Source organism: Solanum tuberosum, unplaced genomic scaffold, assembly GCF_000226075.1.
Source record: "Solanum tuberosum cultivar DM 1-3 516 R44 unplaced genomic scaffold, SolTub_3.0 scf00051, whole genome shotgun sequence".
NCBI lineage: Eukaryota > Viridiplantae > Streptophyta > Magnoliopsida > Solanales > Solanaceae > Solanum > Solanum tuberosum.
Genome location: NW_006238978.1, coordinates 2,170,136 through 2,193,065, shown reverse-complemented (window position 1 = coordinate 2,193,065; position 22,930 = coordinate 2,170,136). Strand labels below are relative to the sequence as shown.

The window sequence follows — 22,930 nt, the reverse complement described above, 5'->3', positions numbered from 1 at the left end:
GATCATTGTAAGAGAGTATTTATTTTCTTGAGCACAATATTAGTGAAACAGGAAATAAAAGAAAAATTGGATAAATTAAAACTATTGAAAATGTTCGATCTTTGTATGTATAGTTCAAGCTATACCATTCTAAACTCATGTGGTTGAATATATAGTAATACTTTATTCGTTTTATATTATTTGTTCCGTAGTTGTTTTTATGATATGATCAAGAGAGTTTTATTATCATTTTTTTTTTTACTTTTAGTATTAATAACTACATAAAATAGTAGTAGCAATATTCAAATTAATTAGAGTTCCAAAACATTATTAATAAAATAAATTTAGTAAAATATACATTTGAAATTTATGTTTTTGTGTACATAGTAATTACATAGAAAACATCCTTTTAGGATTTCTTTCACAAAAAAATGTCGAGAATATAGATAGTCATTTGAGGATTAGTTGGATAATTAGTACTCTCTCTCCACTTTTAATTCTTATGTTGCGCTTTTCGAAAGTTAATTTGACTAATTTTCAAAGTTAAATTAAATTACATAATTAATTCGATATTTTAAACAAAAAAATTTCAATATTCAAAAATTATATGAAAAGTACTATAAATTGCAATTTCTTTCATATCAATATGATGAAAAAATACATCATAAAATGTTAGTTAAAGTTCTTGACTCTAAAAAAGGAAACCATGACAATTAAAAGTGAACGGAGGGAGTAAGAGATAATGAAGAGAACATGTCTTTGAGATTACGTGATTTACAAAGAATTATAACACCACTTTTTCCCCTCTACGCCTATTAATTATCATACGCTTAATATTTTAATTTCTAGTATTAACATGCACAATAACATCAGAACCACTCGAACAAGCCTCTCACTTTCTAGTGATCCGCACAAACTTTTACATAAAGGAGATCAACTCAAGAGAAAGTGTGAAATGTAAAACAAGCCAATTAATTGACAAGTGAAGTCTTGAATTATATTATTTCTTACAAGGGAGTACATGACATGATCAATATTTAAAAAGTTGAAATCTTCTAATGCTAGGTACATAGTAACAACAACAAATTCAAGTGAAATTTCAAAAAGTTGAGTCTAAGAAAGGTAGAGTGTACGCAAACCTCTTCGAGGTATACGATGTGCTGTTTCTAAAAGATCTTCGACTCAAGCAGGATCAAAGCAATAACTAAAGGAAAAACATGATTGCTGATAGCAAAGCAGTATATATATATATGCAAGGAACCATAACAATAACAACAGTTAAGGCGTGGAGTTTTATACTTCCACCCAACCAAATACATGTATATAGTACTTGAGTTTAGCATCCCATTATACTTTTTTTGATCTTAGGCTTCTCAACAACAATTCCATCATTTCCAGCAAGTGCACGATACTTATCCTTCCTTGTAAAACTAGTGCATTCATAAGAAAGAGTTGCAGCAATAACCCTTTGTATATAGTTAGCTACTTCATGGCTCGATTTCCCCGCGTTACAAGTTAGCTCATACGGCAACTTATTCAAAAATGTAACCTCATAAGCGGGGCTTGGGTTCATAAAGAAGTAAAATGGATCCATCCCTTTCCATCCTCTAGCCGTTGTACCGTGAAACATGCTCATCTTATTCACCATAGCAACGGGTACAAGTTCATCTGTTAACTCAGCAAATAATGCGGAGAATCTAAGTAGAAACGGTTCCCTACATGTTGTCCCTTCGGGGCATATTGCTAGGTCACCTTCTTGTAAGAGTTTTTTTATCATCGATGCATCTAGATCTCGATCACGATTAAGTCTAACTGTTTTAATCGGTGAAATGATCTCAGAGAGACGTGAAACGGAGTATGTAACAGCTGGAATCGGACGTCCAAGGGCAGTAGAGAGGAAAATCGGGTCAAGGAGAGTTCTGTGTGAGCAAATGAAGAGGACACCTGATTTGTTGTTGGATTTATTGACGGGAGGTGGAGGGGTACCTTTGATGATGACACGAACACCTAACGCCCAAAAGGCGTAGTAGACGATAGGCATAGGGAGGAGGGAACCAGCAGCAATGCGTAAACACGCCAGAATGAATCCAATCGGGATCCACAGTAGGATGAGTAGTGACATGAGAGGTGTTGGCTTTTGGACTAAACGGCCGTCATGGAAAATGATGGGCTTGGGAAGTTTGCTTGTTGTTACAGCTTTAACTTCTGGTTTTGGTGGTACAATATAACCTTCCTGCATTTTTTGAACATTTACCTTAATGAGTTTTGAGTCATAGACACACAAATATTAATAGCAATGGTGTTCAAGTCAGCTAGAATGCCTCTCGATTAATTCTACAGGATATCTGTCATCTCCCAAGTCCCAACAACAACATGTACCAAGTAAGTCTGTCTCTACTAAAGCTAGAACAGATGAAAAGAAATGATAACCTACTTTGTGTCCATCATATTTTATATGAGTTTGACTTGATCCGAAGTTTAAAAAAGAAAGATTTTTGAAACTCGTGCAGTCCAAATAAAGTGATAGGTGTATGTTTATATGATTATAAATCATTTCATCACGAGTAAAATAAACATTTTAAAGTTAAATTATATTGTTACTAAATATAGAAATGTGTTGTTTTTATTGGGACTGACTAAAAAGAAAAGTGAATCATATAAATTGGGGGAGAAAATGACAAATAGTCCCTTAACTATAGGAGTAGGTCTAAATAGTCCCTTAACTATACACTTAACAGATTTAGTCCTTCAACTATTCAAAAGTTTATCAGTTTTGGTCCCTTAACTATATACTTACCGATTTTAGTCCCTTAACTATACACTTACCGATTTAATTTAGTCCTTTAAGTATTCAAAAACTTACCAGGTTTGATCTTTGTTCATTTCTTTAATACAAATAGCTTAGGTTTATATTAACGGAACTCTTCGTGAAATTAAATCTTTAACTCATTTTTTTAAGTTGTTTCTCTATCCCTGCCCTTTTTTCTTCAAACTACACTTACGAAAAGAGACTAAAATTAGAGTAGTATTTTGTGTCTGGCATGGAAATTGAACCTGAAACCTCACCGGTGCCCAACCTATTTCATCGATCACTAAGCTACACACTCGGCTGCATGACTTATTTCAGATCACAAGTTTCAAAACTTATCCGATGAGTAAAAATGCAGCAAATTAGAACTAACCTTACACAATGCCAAGAAAGGAAAATCAGTATGACGATCACCCAAACCAATCTCAGGTTTACTCTCTCCAAAAGCTTTTATAAGAGCATCAGCCTTGTTTTTACCAACAAGTACTCCTGGCTTTTTAACAAAGCCAGTAGCTCTACCTTTATAACTTTCAATCTCAGTTCCTAAAACCAAATCAGCTCCCAAAAAATCCTTCAAAAATGGTTCCACCATAACCCTAGGATTCGCGGTTAAAACACAACGTTTCCCACAAGAAGAGAACACTTTCCATGACTCAGGATGAACATCTTCTGAGTAGAATTTCGGTAGCACTGCACGTGCTACCGATTCTACATCAGATACTTTCATCCCAGCAAAAGTGACGAAAATAAGAACTTGAATTCCAGCAGACTCCGAGACGAAATAGTAAAGAAGTCCAGCGAGTGGTGAAGATAAGAGAAGTATAAGTAACCTTAAAACACCTCCGACTTCGAAAGCAATTAAGGCGAAATAAGGGAAAGAGCTTCGTCCTCGAAGTAAAGTTCCATCCATGTCTGCGATTACTGTATCCTTTTCGCGACCTATGGAAGCACATTTATCCACAGATGGAAACGTTGAAATCGCCATATTTGTAGCTTGTAAAGTTAACAAATATATATGTTTTATTTGAAGTTAAGTAACAAGTTTGAGTGTGTATATATATGCATGTTGATTAAGAAAGATGACAAATGAGGAAAACATAGTGAAGATAGTATCTAAGATAAATTAAATGTCCATAAGGATTTATAGGTAATTATTTAGCGACAATATATAATTGAGTATTTATAATTAACCAGCACTCTATGTATATAGCGACTTTGGATGCAATGACATTAACTCATGAATTGCCGCTAAATGTTTTTGCGGCAATATACAAGTGATACTAATAATGGTTGGTTGTGTTGAAGAGATTAAGGGTGTGTTTGGTATAGAAAAAATGTTTTTATAATTTCTCATATTTGATTGGTCAAATTTTTTGGAAATATTTTCTCTATATGTACCTACAAAAATGAAGAAAATGATTTCTTTAATGAAAGTAGGGAAAACAGGTTTCACGTGGGACATTTCATATTGATTGTGTCCCTTCTCATCCTCTAACACACTTCATCTTCACCCCTACCCCAGTAGCCCCCATCCCCACGACTCCAGACCCTCCTACCTCTGTCATCACCTCTCATAGTTTTTGTCTAAATAATTATATACAAATACTTTTAAAATAATATTTTTTAAATACGTACCAAATGCAAAACAATAAGTTAAAAAAAACACTTATTTTCTTTGGAACACACCTAAAGCTTCTAGAATTTGCTTGAAATTGGCATATTCTTATTTCTCTAGGATGGAGGAAAGCCTATTTCTTAGTTCAAATCGTCATGTCTTGTTTTTGTATATTTTCTTACTTTTTATGTTACATGCAATTTTTTGTCTTTTAATTCCAAGTAGAGGTCAGCAAAATCATATTGAATTTCCCAAAACATAATGTATTTATTTAGGATCATACTAAAATGCTTCTTTGTTCAAACCGCCAATTTCTAAAACTTAGGTTGAAGTACACAAATATGGAATATTAGAAAATAAAACTTTAATATATCATTTCACAAAATGACAATTATTAATCCTTGTAATATTTGTTACTCCAGTTTATATGAACTAGGCGTCCAAAGTATTGGGACAATATAAAAGTAATCAATTTGACTTCTTATGTCACCCAAAAAAAAAAAAAAGCAAATTCCCATTGAAATACTGGTAATAGGCATTAAATATTATTTCTTTTTTCACTGATTTTGGAAAGCAAAAAGTTAACATAATCAACTCTGATCTATTTTTAAAAATAAGGATTACAAAATATTTAACTGCTCCCTTTTTATCAGTTTGGAAATCAAAAGAATGAAACTAAACTTGTACTAAAATCTGTTACTTGTATTTTGTAACATAAAAAGAGAGATGTAAGCCGAGACCAAATAGATTCAATTGAACTCACAAGAACGTATAATATTATACATGGTCAAGTTGTCTGTTATAGAATTTCTTTTGCTGGGATACTCAGTATGTATCTGCTAGTGTTGGGATACTCAGTATGTATCTGCTAGTGTAGTAGGTCAATAGCTCCTTCAACTTCACTGTTTTCGAAACATCTTTGGTTCTCAAAGCCCTCAAAACAAGCTGGTTTTGATCTTGTACCTGTGGATAATGCAAATGAATCATCATTTTTAATGCTAATATGAGTTGAGTTGACACAAATATGAATAATTTCGTATCAAGCAAACGCCTGTGTAGAGTTGGGATGTAGTTAGAGATAGAGACCTACTAGCATTTCATCTTCATAACATTTAATCAACTGAAAAAGAAGAGAACAGAACTCTATAGTAATAGGTCGATGGCCAAATATCTGAAACAGAGTTCTTATCCCTATGACCTAAGACAAAACCGCAAAGCTTAATGAGAACCAAGAGCTCCAACAGCTCTCTCCGTTATATGTTGAATAGATCCTATAAGCTGAATGATCCTGTTGAAAACTCAGTTATGTTTATGGCAAGTAAACCAACTCAAGAGCACAGTAGTCAAGCATTAGATTCTGTATCAAGACTTGAGGGTAGCTAGAAGAAAGAGGGAAGCATTGGATATTTTCACTCCATTCACGCAACAGAAAGAAACGTTGAACCAATAAAAGAGAAAGAAATGTTGGTGTATGCATGATCAATATGCTTACCAGTAGAGCAGTACCAGAAGTTTATAGTATTTAGGCTTTTGTTCTCCATCTCTCAATCACAACCTGTAATTGCTGAGTTCTCCTCCTAACCTGTAAAACAAAGATTTTTAGTACGTTGCCACCACCAATAAGGCGTGCATTCAGCTGCACTCAAAAGAAAAACATGCAACTATATAATCCTAACACAAAGCAAGTAACCTCTAAATTTACTTACAAGTTAACTCACATGCTCTTTCACAACTGATGCTTTCGAAAGTTAAAAACAGTAGCTGAAATAATGGCATCATATTACATACTTCATTTTTGTAATTTGTGTAGTGAAAAGGCAACAACTTTTTGTTGAAGACTTGGTAATTTATCAAGTTGGACATGGTCCAAATCGCTGTACAGTTTTCTGTCATTGGAAATTAAATTGCATAATATTTAGATTAAAGGACTTTATCGAAATAATAATAATAATAATTAGATTAACCTATCAAAAAGAAATAGATTACAGGTTTCTTATCCTCTAAAGCAAAGGAATATTCTCCTCCACACTTTTTAACTTGAAGGTTGAAAGCTGAAGGAAACAGAATTATATAACTTGTAATAAATGGGCAAGACGAGGTAGACCTAAAATCACACCAGAGGAGTGTCTCGAATGACTTACTATCTGTTGAGATCCACACAGACTTACCAAGAAGTAGAATTCATTACAATGAAAGTAAAAGTTTCATATAGGCAACAACAACTAGCTCCGGTCAAAGCTTAGTCATGTAGGTACACTAATATTAGGTTCAGTATTTGGTAGGAGTTCTTTTTGTCTGTTTGTTTGTCAGTTCAAAATGTAGAGAACCTCCACCACTAGAGAATCCCAAATTACTGAAAACTGGAATGAATCAGGTCCAAATGGAACAAAATAGATTGTAAGAATTAGCTTAGCCGACTCTAACTACCTAGAGGTTGAGGTGTTGGCGTTCACTTCTTGAGTATGGCATGTGCATCATAAGGCTAAAAATACCTCTTTTAATGTAACAGCATTATTTAGAGTTTGAATCAAGCGTGTAGGAAACTAATACTTCCTTTTTGTGGGAAAGAATTGTCAACTGAATAGAAGCTATATAGAAGATCATAAATAGCAAGAACATATCTATAGTACCTCAACTAGCGGTTTTTTACCCCGAAGCAGAGCATCGACACTTCTTTCAGTCTGCATTTTGTTCTCCAAAATGAAAAAGAGCTATTAGAACTCAAAATGCTGGCAGAGAGATCACAAAGGATAAAGTTATGGCTTTTAACTCAAAGATTTCCTTTCATTCCTTGCAATGCAAGGAACCTATATTACTCATTGACAATAAGCTAGTATGCAAAAAGAACAAACAAGGGGATCAAAGGTGGAGGGGAATATGTGCCAACATGTCAATATGGAGGCGTTGCTGTCTAGCATGTGATATTTTCTATATTACACTATTGCCTCAAAGTGGTGCTAACCCGGTGTACAATCCAGTAGTCTCTCTCGTTTATTTCAATCAAAAAAGGAAAGGGCGATGGAGTTTTCCTCTCAAGAACACTTTTACTGCAGTTCCTGATTCGTGCCTCCTGATCACTTAGAGTCACAGTTACTACTCCTCCAATCTGTAAAATTTGACAATTCAAGAGATCAGAAAGGAAGCATTATCGCCTAATAATGAAGAGTAATAATGAGAAGAAAACTGAATATATAAAAGATACTAAGGCAAACAAAAAGAGATATACCCAGTGTCTTTCCGGTGCTTGTGGCTGGAACTCAACAGAGAGCATCCAGGCAGAGGAAATGACTATTCCTAGATTCTTAGATTGGTTTTCTTTGACATTTTATTTTTCATGCAGTGAGCACTATCCCAACAAGTAGAAATTAGTGGGGTGCAAATTCTGCAATTGTAGCGTCTATAGGCTTTCTTACAATTTGAATATGCTATTTTCGGGTGTTTAGTTCATCATTTATCATCTTTGAGTTTATGTTCATTTTTCTGCTATCCTTGATGAGTGACTGACACCCCCTTTGTGCCTTGTCTAATGGAATACTCCGCCTTCATTTATCAAAAGAAAAAAAGCACACACACAAGTGCTAGCATCTGAAATGGAAAAGTCTAATTCTGAATCGGAATGCAAAAGTAATGTTTGCTTACACTTACCAACCAAAAAGCAGGTACGAAAAGATGCTTTAAGAATATATTCAAATGATGCTGAAATGGATTATTGTGCAGGACAGTAAGAAAAACGAGGAGTTCCTCATTAAAGAAATCATTAGGTGTTCCAAACATACCAGATCAGACAGAGTTGGATTCTTAATTATATTCTCTAGCTGTTCGCCATGAGCTGTACCAATAAGCATAACACCTCTCTCAGCAATTGTACGACAAGCATGAACTTCAGATTCAGTGCCAATCTCATCTATAATGATCACCTCAGGCATGTGGTTCTCCACTGCCTCAATCATAACCTGATGCTGCATCGATGGGTCCGGAACCTGCAATCTTCTTGCCCCTCCTATTGCTGAGTGTGGGATATCCCCATCACCTCCTATTTCATTGCTTGTGTCAACAATAACCTACCACAATGATCCCTAAGCTGTGAAAACTTCTTTCATTAGCAGCATAATAAGGAAATAAGATTTGAGAAGTAAGTAGGAGAGTGAAACCATAAAGTTAATTGCAGCAGTTAGTTAACAAACCACTCTTTTATGAAGTTCATCTGACAAGACACGAGATATCTCTCGCACAACCGTAGTTTTACCAACACCAGGTCTGTTAAATTAAAGAGAGACAAATCAAAAAAAGACAGAATAACTTGACTGGATAGCAAGGTATAGTCAATTGTGATAAAGCTTGATGGTTATCAGCTTAGTACAACACATTAGAAAAATTGAGGCCACTGCAGGTGGGTCAGACATGATTTACATCTATTTGTAACTCACTTACCGTCCAACAAACAAGATGCTTTCACCAAAATCAAGCAAATCCCGCACCATGTCAATCTGTCCTCTGGCCCTGCCAACTCGGCAAGTCAAACCAATGACTTCACCCTTCCTATTCCTAATTGCGGAAATGCGATGCAAAGTACCCTCAATGCCAGCTCTATTATCTCCTCCAAATTGTCCAATTTCCTTGAGGACACATTGTATTTCTTCCATAGAGACCTGCTTAACAGAAGAAACAGATATAACTTCACATTTCAAAAAAGAAGAAGCAGATATAATTAAGCTCTTCAATAATCTTCTGGTGTCCAGTTGTTGTACTTTATATTCCTTCAAGACCACAATTTTCTTCCCTTTTCTCTATTCACTTCCTAGTAAACTACAATAAGCTTCTGGTGCTTCTAAGCAAGAAGTGCACTAGTCATTATCATGACAATAAATACTTCAATATTTTCATGAAGTAGGGTAATTTCAATACCTTTAGTGTTTACCTCAGTATTTCGAAGGTAACGCCTCCCAGAATCATCTATGTAATGTGCTTGTGGCAAACAGCCTAAATCTAAAATCACCTACAAACATATCATACCATTTTTTTGGTCAGTATAGTAATTATCATAGCATAATAATACACACAGCATAGTAATTATCATGCATAAGCATTACTGATAACCTATTAGATAACACGGATCTCAAATAATTATCAAGCCATATAAACATTACTGGTAACCTATGTGATAATATGAAACTCATCCTGTCATTTCGTGAAAAGCATATCTACTGAAACATGTTTGTGGTAAGCAGATAAATTTAGTCAGATTCACAAAATGACAATTTCCAGAACACAGATCATACTTTTTTCCAGCAAGAGACCTCTTTGACACAAGAATATTAGCAAAACAAAGGATATCATCTCTTGTAGGCACATTTAAGCTGGTAAACTATAACGCTAGCAAATCAAGAACAGTTTATTAGCTGACAGTAAGATTTAAGGCAAACATCACATATTGCTATTTACAAGATACAGCGAGTGAAGCTAAAACAATCAAGGAGAAATCTGGTGAAAAAACACATACTACATCCCTTTTTCAAAGAAAGTGTTCACATTGTTAGAAATAGATACCTCTACTAGTTGATCTTGGCTGGGGTCACACAAAAGGGTGTCCCGTAAGTCACATGGCAGAATCTGCAAAAAGAAGAAAAGAAAAATAAATCATTTTAAGTTCATTTTAAAGCATATTCTTCAATTACATAAAGCAAATATTTCAATAATTCAACTGATGCAGAGATCAAAATCACAATATGCTAAATGACCCTCCAATCCCAGCTATCCTACCCTATGTTTGGGCATAAATTACAAAGAAATGTAAAACAAACTTGCAACTGTAATGTACATAGCCCTCCAGAACTGAAATACAAACAAAAAGCCATAGTCTACACTGATAATTAAGGGAGGTAGATGGTTCTTGTGCAACACTCCTTGAAGCGTGTGCATTTTCCTTCGTGTATACACTAAATTTTACCTCACAAGTTTTTTAAAAGAGGCTGAAAAGTTCATTCTTGAACAAGCAGTTACCTTGTTTTATCTCCACTCCCTTCTTTTTTTTGAGATGGTAACAGATTTGTATTGATATCAAAAGAGCCTGTGGAGGCCATAGTTACAAGGAAAGAAAGCTAAAAATCTATACAAAAATTCTACTACAACTATACAGACTCTAGGAATTGTAATATAATCTCAGAGTTATTTATGTACTCCTGTTTACACCAAAAATGCAAAAGCAGAATACAATTAAGCTTTATCTTCTGGATTGGGCTGCTTTTTCCTTCAAAACGTCTTAAATTCCTTCCCTCCAGATAGTCCATCATATGCCGCCTGGGATGTCTTCATCTAATTTTTTGAGCTTTCATACCTCCTCTTCTGTTCCATTCTCCCATTTTTGGTACACACTATGCCATGTTTATTTTTTATTCCTAATTTCCCATTATTAACTTTCTTGTAGACTTGTGTTTGATATAAGAAAAGTTCACTTCCTCAGATTTTCCCAGGGAACGAGTGCTACAAACTTCATAGGAAATATAGAAATCTTAACTACTCCACCGCTTTTCCAAGTTTTAATGTCACTACTTTTTTATTTGACTACGAAAAAGCCCTGCAACAAGTAGTGCCAGTACAACAACAACTACTTCTACTACACCTTGATAAACTAGTAGGAGTTGGCTACACAAATCATTAATATCCATTCCGCTCCATTTGGGTCAACTTCATTCAAATTAATTTATCTTTAGGTACAAATTAGGGGTTCTTCAAATTGGGAGTTCTCTAAATGTCCCACTTATTCCTTCACTAACATAGAATTCTTTAAGTAAGTATACCCAATTACACTAAATCTCAATCCAAACTTAGTTGGTAAGCCTATATGGTTATCAAGATATGATCATCTAAAAATAGCTTATCAAGAAGCTAACCTGCATCAATTAAATGAATAATTTCTCCCTTAAACTTCAAAATCAAGCTGACATGTAAACAACATCCTCTTTTTTCCCTTTGTTCCCCTATTTCTAGGATCTTTACATAAGCACATTTTCTCAAACATTCTCAACAGATATCTTAACCCTAACTTCTAAGTTCTAACAAGTTTCACATTATGTACACCCAATAGTGAGTGTCAGATATCCTGAACTACAAGTTGAAACTTGCTCCCTCCACTACCAATCCTAAAAAGGGGTAAAAGGTTGGAACTTTAGAACTACACAATGAACTAATCAATTATACCTCAATCCCTAAGTATTTCAGGTAAGTTACATGAAAATCCCCTATATCCATTCCGCTCTATTTGGACTATTCCAACTCATTTCCTTCCAGTACTTGTAAATCCCTAAAATATATGCAAACTCACATTGCCAGAGTTGAATAACCAAAACACACAAAAAACAGAAAACTTAAAAGGAAAAGCACCTGAAAGAGGGCACTCATATCATCGTCAGCATGAGTATTACAGCACGAAAGGCTACTCCGGGCACGAAAACAACGGTAGCTAGCAGTCATTAATGGTGGATAATGCGATAAACTCATGAAACAACAAGATTTGCTTTTTATGGCTGGAGTAATTACACTAGTAACTACAGACATCAATAAACTAGACCTCATTTCGCCTAACAAGCTAAACTTTGAAAACAATTCCTTACCACTATATTGTTCTTGGAGAAAATGATACACATTTCATATTATTACTATATATTTGGTTTCCCACCCGCTATCTCGGGCCCACATTGAAGCCTCGTCAAGTAGGATTTTCTCTATATCAAGGCTCAAATCGAATCTCTAGTTAAGGATGAACCAGTTCTACGCCACTCAATTATTAGGTGAATTTCAATATTTTTTATTCTTTTTAACTCTTCTTCGGAGTTCGATCCATAATCTTAAAATTAAAGGTGAAAAAGACAGTGTAAATTATAATGTAACTATTATACACGGCCGCCCAGTCGCCAAATCGCCAAAACAGATTCTGTGAAGCGCAGAGACTTCCAACAGAAGATACTCTGTCGGCCCATTTTTTACGCGCCCAGCACGTTCTCACCTCCCACTAACTTATATTCCTCTGTTATACTCCGTCACCGTTAAAAATCCTACGTGGCATGTACAGTTGTCATCACAGTCCCGTCATTTTAAACAAAAACTCTATATAAAAATCTCTTCTTATGCGTATCTTAGCACAACATCCGCCAATTTCTCTACCCTACGCATTGATTTGCCTTGACGACCGGCCAACTCGCCGGAGTTTTCCCCGTCGGGTACGGGTCAACCACTTCCTTTTCTACAGATTTAACAAACTTACCAGAAATTTCTCGAGAAACAGTCTGTTATATATTTTTTTATAAATATATATACAAACACATATATTCCTTCTTCGTTTTCATCAACGATACAGAGAGAAAACAGCACAGTGAAAGAGAAGAGAAGAAAATATGACTGTTGATTACTATAAGACACTGAAAGTGTCACGTAATGCGAGTGAAGAAGATTTGAAGAAATCGTATAAGAGATTGGCCATGAAATGGCATCCGGATAAGAATAGTGAGAATAAGAAGGAAGCTGAAGCGAAATTCAAGCAGATATCTGAGGCTTATGATGTGCTGAGTGATCCTCAGAAGCGTCAGATCTATGATATATATGGTGATGAGGCACTGAAATCTGGTCAATTCGATCCATCCTCACCTAGTGATAGAAGAGGATTTAAGTTCAATTCGCGTGATGCGGAAGATATTTTCGCGGAATTTTTTGGTGGATCGGATGGGTATAGTAGGAGTACCGGTGGTACTGTACGGATTCGGAAAGCTGCGCCGGTGGAGAACAATTTGCCGTGTAGCTTGGAGGAGTTATACAAGGGTTCTAAGAGGAAAATGAAGATTTCAAGGATTGTTCTTGATGGCACTGGGTAAGTAAATACCTAACATTATACAAACACCAGCTAATATTTCTGAATGACATCCTCTATCTATATTTGCTAAATTCTGTATTTTAGAATCTGTTATCTACTTTTGTCAATAAGAAATTTACACTACTTTGCGTAATGAATTACATCTGGCCTATTGACAGGGATAATTCGAGTTGATAGTAGTGATTTGATCTTTTGTGTGGTGAATTTGGCAGAGATTGCCAAGTTAATCCTGTCCATCAAGGTTGGTAATAGTTGTCATATGAATCTGGATCCTTAGGAAGTTACTCCCATGCCTCAACCACTAGGCCATCCCCTTGAAACTGTGCCTTCGAGATTGTCCCACTGTAATGTATCAGAACTGTTCATCATATGGGGGTTACGCATGAATTATATAGAATGAGTGAATGATATTGGTGAGTTGAGGGAAAATTCTTCTTTGATTATCATTGGCAAAAGTACATTTAACTTAAATTATGTGTATTAGTTGGGATAGAAACGATGCATGAATATAAATGGTTTGTGTAGTATGAAATTACAGAGAAGAAACAAGATGTCAAATTCCAGAGTTGATGATATTTTTTTGAATTCTGTAGATGTGACAGTTGGAACTAAGCTGAATGAGTTTCACTTTTTGACCATTTAAAATCAACTCTTTTCATCAACCACTTGCTAACTTGTGACAACTAAGTTGTCCTTAATATGCTCTTACCATCTGCCTCTTGATAAAATGAGTGATAATTCTGATGTTAATCTAATTCCTTTGTGTGGACTAGTGAGAGATTGATCGCTTATTCACGTCCCAATTTCCAACTGTGAGAGTCTTATTGGACATATGTTCTAAGAGCTACTTTTGAGCTATAACAGAGAATCGAGAGAAAATCTTTTAGATATCTCTTCAAGCTCAACGAGGAAAACCATAATATGTTCTTTTAAGCTTTCATTTTGAAAATGATGGAATTTGAGGTTAGGTTGCGTGCACACCACCCTCCCTAGACCCCACTTGTGGGATTACACTAGGTATGTTGTTGTAAAATTGTTTTTTTTTTTTAGTTTGCGGACTCCAGAATGATTTGTTTTAAAATAATACAACATCTTTGTTGCTTATCAATCTGAATATAATTTGCGGTAGTGTTTTTCCCTATGTTTTTACATACTTCCAGTTAGTTAAACTTAAATCTTCAGATGCAAAACTACTCTTTTGCTTTGAGGAATTACATATTGTTACGTTACGGAACATGTGCTTCTATCATCTATTATTACTTAAATCTTCCTATGCAACAATACTCTTTTGCTTTGAGGAATTACAAATTTTTACTGTTACAGAGAATCTGCTTCAATCCTCTATTATTACTAAGCGAAAATTCTGGATCAGAGATATGATTTCAGGATCAAAGCTACTTTCCCTACAGAATATAAGTTTTTTAACATTGCTTAGTTATGATCAGTAGGGTCTAGGGAGGTAGATTAGTCATGCTGCATGTTCCATTTCCTGGTTGCAATGATATAGTTTCTGACAAAAAATACAGCTGATAGGAGGACAAATTTCCTGGCTTCTATAGCAGTATTACCTTTTTGGAGGTGCGGAGTGGAGGTGAGGGGGTAACACAGAAATGACTTAACAATAGAATTCTGTGAACATGTGATTCTACCGTTGCATGTATTTTTAATATAGAAGTTACAACTAATTAGTTTGCACTTAATGGTTCTTAGTCTCATCAGTTTTGTCTTCCATGTATAAACTATATTTGCAGTAAGCCCACAACTATTGAAGAGGTCTTGGCAATACACATTAAACCTGGTTGGAAGAAAGGCACAAAAATTACTTTTCCAGAGAAAGGGAACCATGAGCCTGGAGCTGCACCTGGTGATCTTATTTTTGTAATAGATGAAAAGCCACATGACGTTTTCAAGAGAGATGGGAATGATCTAGTGATCAATCAGAAAATCTCATTAGTAGATGCTCTCGCTGGGAAAACTATCAACCTGACTGCTTTGGATGGAAGGGAACTCACTATACCAATCACAGATGTTGTTAAACCAGGACATGAGCAGAAAATCCCGAATGAAGGAATGCCAATATCGAAAGAACCTGGAAAGAAAGGAAATTTGAGGATCAAGTTTGAGGTTAAATTCCCGTCAAGGCTTAGTTCAGATCAGAAATGTGATATCAGAAGAGTATTGGGCAGAACTGCCGACTACCATGGTTATACTTGAGATTTTACCAAGACTGATTGTTTATGTACATACTTGAAAAGTTTGCATAAGGTTTATGCTAGACATAAGACAGAAGAATTGTGCATAGTAGGACTACTGTTTTGACACGATGCCTCTCAAAGTTCACTTTTGTTTAGCACCATAAAAGGAGCTAATATAGCAGCTGCCCATTTATAATTCTTACGTTGGAACACGTTAGCTAGTTTACTAGTTTTAAAAACTGTGCTATTTTATTTAATTTGGAGGTAGATGCTATATATCAAGTAATTGAAGTTGGGAGTAGCTTGCTATCTTGTTCGAATTTGATTTTCATCTGTGGCTGCAGATTGTGGCAGACTAGTAATGAACCTATTCGTTTGTTTTTTGACATTGGCTGGATGAAGCATCTTTTCATTCATATATTTGCTTTCAGTCCAGGTTTTGGCTTTTCATTTTGCTTGTTTACCCAGAAGAATGCAAAACCTTTTTTGCTAGTGTTGACATTTATGTAGGGTACGCGCGCACACACAGGGGAGGGATCTTTGTTGTATAGAGAAAGATCGTATGAAACACAAAACAAGCAAGGCATGTTCTTATTCAAACCAAATACAACAATGGTAATAGTGCTATTTTCACTCTTATTGAAGCAATAGTGCTATTTTTTAGTTTCTTAAGCTCTGTTTATTTCAATCTTTTTCTTCAGTCCATCTTTATCTGCTCCCACAAGTTGATCAACTAGTTTCCCTTGCTTTATCAGCACGAATGTTGGCATTGCTTGCACCCCATATTCTTGAGCTACGTCCTGCTTTCAACGAATTAGTAACACACAAACAAAACAATACAAAACTTGAAAGCAAAGCATACATAATAAAAGCACATACATCAAGTTCATCCACATCAATCTTGATGAACTCGACGTCTGTATATGTAGAGGCAAAGTCATTGATAACTGGCTCCATGTGTCGGCAAGGACCACACCATGAAGCTGTGAAGTCAATTACAATCTAGCAATCACAAGAAGAAGACTTGTATGAAATATATCTTATGTGAAATGTTTGAAGAAAAATCATGTAAAATGAATATTACCAATTTGTTAGTTTGTTTCAAAGAATCAAAATGGATTTTCCATGTTGCTGAGGAATGGAAATGAATGACTTGATTCTTCATGGGTAGAGTTGATGTCAGTGCATTATTATTAGTTTGTTGCCAACCAGAAGAGTTGTTGGCACCCATTTTTTTCTCAATAATTTTGAAGCAAATTTTTCTTTGCTTTTAGAACTTTGGATTAGTGGAAGAAATCACTTGGCTTACTATTTATAGTTCTTGCTAATGTGAGGGAAAATCTTATTCAAATTGAAGAATATATTCTTTAGTCATTTGAGTTTCCTGGTGCCTACATTGGAGGAGGTCCGACTAAATTCAGATCACGCACTGCGGGGTTTTATTCTAGGGTGATGCTCCCGACATGATTTCTTTCGTACCCAAGGCATATGTGATTGTTAGTTTTGAATAATCTTGATCACTTGCAGAAAATTATAATCTAATGATACTTCTAATGTTCCTTTTGCTTTTTAGGTTGATGCTGTACTATACTATGGGGATCATTATCGCTTTATTCTCATACTCCAAATTATTGCTTTAGCTCCTAATTGTTTATTTTACTATAGAGAAGCTTTAATAAGGTACTACTCCCTCTGTTTGACAATAGTTGTTCATTATTGACTTTGCACGGGAATAAAAAGTAGTAAATGATAGGAGTAATTTTACTAAATCACCCTTATTAAATATAAGTCATCTAAACATTGAAAAATGAATAATATTTAATAGCATGGGTAAAATAGACCACAAAATGATAAATTATTCATTTTTTATAAGCTGGACAAGGATTATTGAATATCCCAAAATAATATAATGGACAATTAAAGATGGACGGAGAGAGTAATATTCAAAAAATTTGAGAGGGCAAATTAATTAACTCTATCTCCATTAATTAAAGCAGTAGGTCTAAATTATATTTGCATGATGAAGGTTTAATATAATGTATAACTAGATGGATTAATTCTCATTAACTTTGCATTTATAACTCATAAATAATTGGCATCTTACAACTTACAAGCAAGGCCTCAAAGAAGAAGAAAATTAATAATGATATTTATGAAAATCCAGAATTTAAAACCAGTGGGTGCAGCAGTTAGCAATATTAATGTACACAAAATAAGAAAAAATGATTTTCCATATAATTTTAATGCATTAGTTTATATTGCTTGCTTCAATTAATAATCAGATGTTGTTGCTCTCAAATGCACATGCAAGCACATGTGATCGCTAAGTAATATAGTGACATTTCAATGAATTAGATTTATAAAATCGTAACATACGTTTCTACTTTTATATTCAAAATTAATCATTTAGAACTCTGATTTTTAGTTCATTTTCTTTTCTTTTAATAGTTTGATTGTGATTTTTTTTCTATATTTCTTGAGTATGAATGTGTGATGAGTTATAATTGAACTTATTGATAGTACATGGAAAAACAAGTTAAATATCAACCTCACAAGGACTTGATTTTATGATTTATTCAATAAACTACTGTAAAAAAAATGATTAATTACTCTAATTTACGCTAGCTAATATTGATATGTAAGGATTTAACACAATATGAGATGATATTCCTAATTTATTCTTATTATTAATTATAGTCATTTTCCTATTATGTTTTTTAAGATATTGTATTTATTATATTCAAAGGCTGATATAGTAAAATTACCCTTCTATTTATAATTTCTTAAGAATTACGCTAAGTCAATAGTGGACAAGTATTGATGAACAGAGCAAGTAGCATGAAATAAATATCTAAATACACCTAACATCAATAAGAATTATCGATCTCCTGCTTTTAGGCATGAAATACAACAATGATGTGTGTGCCACCATATCATGGTAATTAGATCGTCTAATTAGTTAAAATATATAAATATATGATTTATTTTGGATAATTATAAGGTGCAATTTATGTCTTGTCTCAATTGAATTACAATGGTTAAGTAATATAACTTGATGTAAGAATACTTATTATTAGGTGAATTTTTTTAGACAAAAGATATGATTATGAGTTTGATTCATTTACACATGTAAAAATAGCAGCACATGATTTGACGAAAATAAAATGATTTAGTTTAAGTGCTTATACTCAAATGAAAGAAATATTTCATTTTGAAAGTTGGATTATTACCCGTTATGGATGTAGTGCAGCAAATGAAGTTGTTTCTCCTTTAATCAGAGGTTTTGAATTCTAGTCTTGGGAATGAAAAAATACATTGGCAAGCGCTTCTCCACAAATAGATCCCTACGCGGCGCGAATCTGTAGTCAAACTCCAATACAAATATCGAATCCGGATGAAAATTAAAAAAAAATGGATTATTGGTTTATTATAATATATCTTATCCTTGGCCAGCACATTGTGCAAATGGGTGGTAGTCCTATTTCTTTTTCTTGTGATTAAATGCTCCTCACTTTATTCCTTTGACCAATTTTGCAAATTAAGCCAACTACGTGATTCTCAATAATTATAATTAATTCCTCCATTTTATTTATGCAACTTCAAAATTAGCAACTTATTTATGAAAAATAGTTATAGTTTAAAAATATTATAAAAAAAGAAGGCAATATGTTATTTTTATAGCAAACTTTCCTTCTCTCCCTTGCCTCTCTTCCCTCTCGCTTGCCCTCTCCTCTCTCCCTCTGTTTTTTTCTCTCCTGTCACTAAGAAGAAATTCATTCAAATGTATTATGTGTCAATTGTATTCAGTCAAATATATGTGAGAGTTTTGTATTTTATTTCAATTGTATTCGAAAAACTATATTATGTACTTTCTTATATCAATTGTATTTGTATTCATACTTATACATATGCAATCATCCTCTCAGTAAAGTGTATTTGTATCCAATCAAAGAGAAGATGAATATAGTTGTATTAGTTGTATTTTGAATACAATTGATACAAAATAAATAAAGAATACAATGCAAAATAAATACAAAATATAATTCATTGTATTTCGAATACAATTGGTACAAAATAAATATAGAATACAATGCAAAAATAAATATAAAATACAATCCTCTCTCCTCCCTCTCTCGATCTTGTTCGCCTCTCTCCTCCCTCTCTCGATCTCGCTCGTCTCTCTCCTCTTAATATGTATTCATTTTGATACAAATCAATTTGTATTTGTATTTTTTTTCCTCCAAAAATTGCAAAAAAAAAATACACTCTCTCCTCTCTTTCTCTCCCAGATCTCACTCGTCTTTCTCCTCCCTCCTCCCCTAACATTTAGCTTTTATTCAAAATTAAGCAAGTTATAGTTATAAAGTCCTATTTAAGACTTAATATTTGCTATTTTTAAAATTTTCCCTTGATTTTTTGCTTATTTGTTCGTATAATATTTTCAATGGGCCGATTTGACTTTAGTAAGGACTTCTTTTTTATTTTGAATAAATGGGCTTTGAAATAAATTTGTTGGGTTGGGGGTGGGGGGGGGGGGATTCTGTTTGGGAGTGAAGGGCCAAAAAGTTTGAATTGTTGGGGTTAAAATGTAAGTATTTTAGGTATAGCAACCCGATATAAAAATACTAAAACAAAATCAATAAATCAATAACTTTTCGATTTTGAACAATTCTACTTGACACAATTCATCTTTTGGAGTGCATTAAGGTAACTTTACAAACTTTGGTTCTTTAACAATTTGAGATTTTTTTAACGGATTAATCGATAATACAATAGTAAATTAATAGATTATATTTATGTCATTCAATATATTGAATCATTTAGTTTCATACTTTCATTTCTAATTGCCTCAAACTTTTGATTATTCTATAAAGTATCAATGTTTTTTTGGAGCAAAAGATGTAATTTATCAAGTTATAATATACATGATTCATTTGATTTGTCACCTTATTTCTAAGTGATTTTCAATATATATTAAAAAAACTATGTAAAATCTTAACGGTTAAATTAATAACAATCAATAATCGATAAATCAATATTGTAATGATTCAATAACAATTTAGCATGTTTACAAATCGGCATTCAATAAGTCAAATAAAAAACATCAAAACCTAATTGAATTGATCGATACACATTCCTAGTGACAAGTTATATCAAAATGAAAGGTGTAAATTTCATTGGTGAAACTAAAAAAGGGTCAAGGCTACTGTTTAATCGTTCCTTGAACCATTAAAAGATGTAGCGCAGCAAATGAGACTATTTCTCCCTTAGATAAAGATTTTGACATTAGAGTTTTGAATATAGAAAAATTCTTGATACAAAATGATAATAAAATTCTAGATGACCCAAATTCAAAATAATCGAACTTCAATACGAGTATCGAATATGAAAAAAATATAATAGTTGGTTGAGATATAATGAGACATGCATACATGGTACGCACGTGGTCAGTGGTGTCCCATGAAAACGATGGTCCACGTGTTACAATTTTGGACACTTATGCATAGGACCCAAAGCCCAGCCCATTTAAGAGTGCGTAATTGGGCCCCCAATTTTATATTCTTATCTGAAAAGAGTAACTGAAAGCGATGTTTTGGGCCCACAAGCCCACTCTCTTTCTTTACACCGTACGCTTTCTGCCACGTTAACACAGCCCATCTCTATCAATGGGCCCTCTGTTATAAATGGGCCCATGGGCTTTAAGAGCTTCTGTGGTATACGATACTCTGCTTGCGTGGCATTTGTCTACTCACTATAAGATTGTTTTTTGTTTTTTTGGTTTTTTTATGATGATGGGTAAATTATAGTTTTGCAGTATTTCTTAATTTCTTGTTTGATTATAAAGTTTGGAATAACTATTTCGTGATAATAATAAAGAAGCATTCATGAAAATACTCCTAAATTTAGTGCGGATTATTAGTACTATTCTTAAATTATTGACAGTTTTAAAGCATTCATTTACTTGACTAATTAACTAAACTGAACTACATCCTCGATCTTACAACATGAATGAAATACACCCCTAAATTATCGTTAAATTTAGGAGTGTTTTCAGCACTTTGCTCAACTTTTTATTAAGAGCTTCATACTTCTACAAGAGTTTGAGACCACTTGTTATATCATGTTGCATATCAACGGTATATTTAAGTTTAATTAGACAAGTTCAAAATGCTTTTAAGGCAGTCAATAATTCAAATACAAAACCAATAATTTAGACGGCCAATAAATCAAGCACAAAACTAATAATTTGCATTATACTTCTCTCTCAATAATAAGTAATGAGATAAGTAAAGAATCTTTTGATCTGATTAGTACTGTTATTCCCTTATTCTTCTGTCCTAATTGAATGACACACTTTCAATGTCCTAATAAACATATGTAAGTCAAATTACGATCTTAAATTGGACACGTATCTAATAAAAAATTTATCGCATAAATTTACACAAACAAATTCAATAACTTTTATTTAAATGATCTCATAGTCAGAGCAGAACTTTGTCTTCATAGGAGGAAATTCATTAAATATACATAAATTTTAACAGTAAACTTTGTAACTAACTAAAATGACACGTAAATTTCATATCATTACTTCGCCTCTACTCGTAGCTCTTGCATGCCTTCTTCCCTCATTGCATCCACAATAGGTTCCATCAGAATTAAATTAAAGCTTGAAACAGCTTAATGTAAAGTAACAAATGAAAGTACTACCAACAAGAGTCGTAGTAGAGTGGTAAGCAGAGGCGGATCCACGTGGATTCTAGGGGATTTGTTCAAATCCCCTAAGCAAAAAATTACACGACATCTATAAGGTAAATTTTATGTATTTATGTAGATATATTAATTTTAAACTCTCTCATAATCAAGAAGCAAGTTGTAGTGTAGTGATAGATCTCCTTTAAATTGACCCTCATGTCTAGTTTTCAAATCTCATTGTGAACATTTTATTTTTTTAGCTTCTCTTCAAAAAAATTCAAACATGCTAAAAGGTCCCAAATTTTTGTACCTATAAACTATATACCACTACTTCCTTAGAATTGTATTTTGTTGGCTTACTCACACATTTATATTTTATTTTTCAAATTTTCTAGAGGAAAATTCTGGATCCGTCACTGTGGTAAGTATTCCTTCATCCTTAACTAGAGATTTCAAGTTTGCGTCCCTCTGAATACGAAATTGTCTTTGTTAGGAAGCCTTTTAACCCTAACGTGGGACTTCCCGATGAACGAGTACTATTCAGTGCAGGTTGTGGCTTGGGACACAAATTTTGGACACCAACAAATAACTTGTCGAACATATAAAACATATCATGTCCAATCTGTAACGCAAGTGGTCTATGTATTGCAACTTGCAAGTGTCAGTTAACTTAGGGCCCGTCTCAATACTATTCAGAATTTAAATTAGATCGATTAAATTGTTAAAGTGTTTACTATTAAACCTATTATTATATATATACTTTTGAAATTATAAAT

General features: G+C 33.7%; 4 protein-coding genes and 1 long non-coding RNA gene across 7 annotated transcripts; 2 read left to right on the top strand and 3 right to left on the bottom strand.

Moving 5' to 3' along the window:
* Positions 1-1,274: 1,274 nt before the first annotated feature.
* LOC102600229 (glycerol-3-phosphate 2-O-acyltransferase 6-like) lies at positions 1,275-3,773 on the bottom strand. The gene is made up of 2 exons (XM_006344230.2): positions 3,162-3,773; positions 1,275-2,212 (listed from the first exon to the last, which is right to left on the bottom strand). Exons 1-2 carry the CDS (start codon positions 3,771-3,773, stop codon positions 1,316-1,318), a joined length of 1,509 nt encoding a protein of 502 aa, XP_006344292.1. The 3' UTR covers positions 1,275-1,315.
* Positions 3,774-5,151: 1,378 nt separating this feature from the next.
* On the bottom strand, positions 5,152-12,124 carry LOC102599671 (uncharacterized protein ycf45). Of its 3 annotated transcripts, none has more exons than XM_015307316.1 (10): positions 11,784-12,124; positions 9,951-10,013; positions 9,322-9,399; positions 8,835-9,055; positions 8,588-8,660; positions 8,180-8,464; positions 7,366-7,509; positions 7,034-7,084; positions 5,910-5,985; positions 5,152-5,366 (listed from the first exon to the last, which is right to left on the bottom strand). In XM_015307316.1, the coding sequence occupies exons 1-9, from the start codon at positions 11,973-11,975 to the stop codon at positions 5,926-5,928; spliced, it is 1,167 nt and encodes a 388-aa protein (XP_015162802.1). In that variant the 5' UTR covers positions 11,976-12,124; the 3' UTR covers positions 5,152-5,366; positions 5,910-5,925. The 3 variants fall into 3 exon arrangements, with proteins under 3 accessions (XP_015162802.1, XP_015162801.1, XP_006344290.1); XM_015307315.1 differs by having other exon boundaries at positions 5,896-5,985; positions 11,784-12,123; XM_006344228.2 differs by having other exon boundaries at positions 5,896-5,985; positions 8,835-9,052; positions 11,784-12,122.
* Positions 12,125-12,329: 205 nt separating this feature from the next.
* On the top strand, positions 12,330-15,847 carry LOC102599345 (dnaJ homolog subfamily B member 1-like). Its single transcript, XM_006344227.2, has 2 exons — positions 12,330-13,263; positions 15,018-15,847. The coding sequence occupies exons 1-2, from the start codon at positions 12,794-12,796 to the stop codon at positions 15,478-15,480; spliced, it is 933 nt and encodes a 310-aa protein (XP_006344289.1). The 5' UTR covers positions 12,330-12,793; the 3' UTR covers positions 15,481-15,847.
* A 177-nt stretch (positions 15,848-16,024) lies between these two features.
* Positions 16,025-16,832, bottom strand: LOC102599023 (thioredoxin H2-like). Its single transcript, XM_006344226.2, has 3 exons — positions 16,546-16,832; positions 16,341-16,463; positions 16,025-16,261 (listed from the first exon to the last, which is right to left on the bottom strand). Exons 1-3 carry the CDS (start codon positions 16,690-16,692, stop codon positions 16,130-16,132), a joined length of 402 nt encoding a protein of 133 aa, XP_006344288.1. The 5' UTR covers positions 16,693-16,832; the 3' UTR covers positions 16,025-16,129.
* A 5,160-nt stretch (positions 16,833-21,992) lies between these two features.
* Positions 21,993-22,827, top strand: LOC102598797 (uncharacterized). The gene is made up of 2 exons (XR_367037.2): positions 21,993-22,270; positions 22,550-22,827. It is a non-coding gene; the product is annotated as an uncharacterized lncRNA (long non-coding RNA).
* The last annotated feature ends 103 nt before the right edge of the window (positions 22,828-22,930 follow it).

Coding starts and splice junctions, on each gene's coding strand:
- LOC102600229 (XM_006344230.2), bottom strand. CDS start 3,773: ATGGCGATTTCAACGTTTCCATCTGTGGATAAATGTGCTTCCATAGGT. Junction 2,213..3,161: donor CTTTCTTGGCATTGTGTAAG/GTTAGTTCTAAT, acceptor CAAAAAATGCAG/GAAGGTTATATTGTACCACC.
- LOC102599671 (XM_015307316.1), bottom strand. CDS start 11,975: ATGAGGTCTAGTTTATTGATGTCTGTAGTTACTAGTGTAATTACTCCA. Junction 9,400..9,950: donor GCCAAGATCAACTAGTAGAG/GTATCTATTTCT, acceptor ATATGTTTGTAG/GTGATTTTAGATTTAGGCTG. Junction 5,986..7,033: donor GTAAAAAACCGCTAGTTGAG/GTACTATAGATA, acceptor TTTGTTTTACAG/GTTAGGAGGAGAACTCAGCA.
- LOC102599023 (XM_006344226.2), bottom strand. CDS start 16,692: ATGGGTGCCAACAACTCTTCTGGTTGGCAACAAACTAATAATAATGCA. Junction 16,464..16,545: donor TGAAACAAACTAACAAATTG/GTAATATTCATT, acceptor TGTGATTGCTAG/ATTGTAATTGACTTCACAGC. Junction 16,262..16,340: donor TTGATGTGGATGAACTTGAT/GTATGTGCTTTT, acceptor CGTTGAAAGCAG/GACGTAGCTCAAGAATATGG.
- LOC102599345 (XM_006344227.2), top strand. CDS start 12,794: ATGACTGTTGATTACTATAAGACACTGAAAGTGTCACGTAATGCGAGT. Junction 13,264..15,017: donor ATTGTTCTTGATGGCACTGG/GTAAGTAAATAC, acceptor CTATATTTGCAG/TAAGCCCACAACTATTGAAG.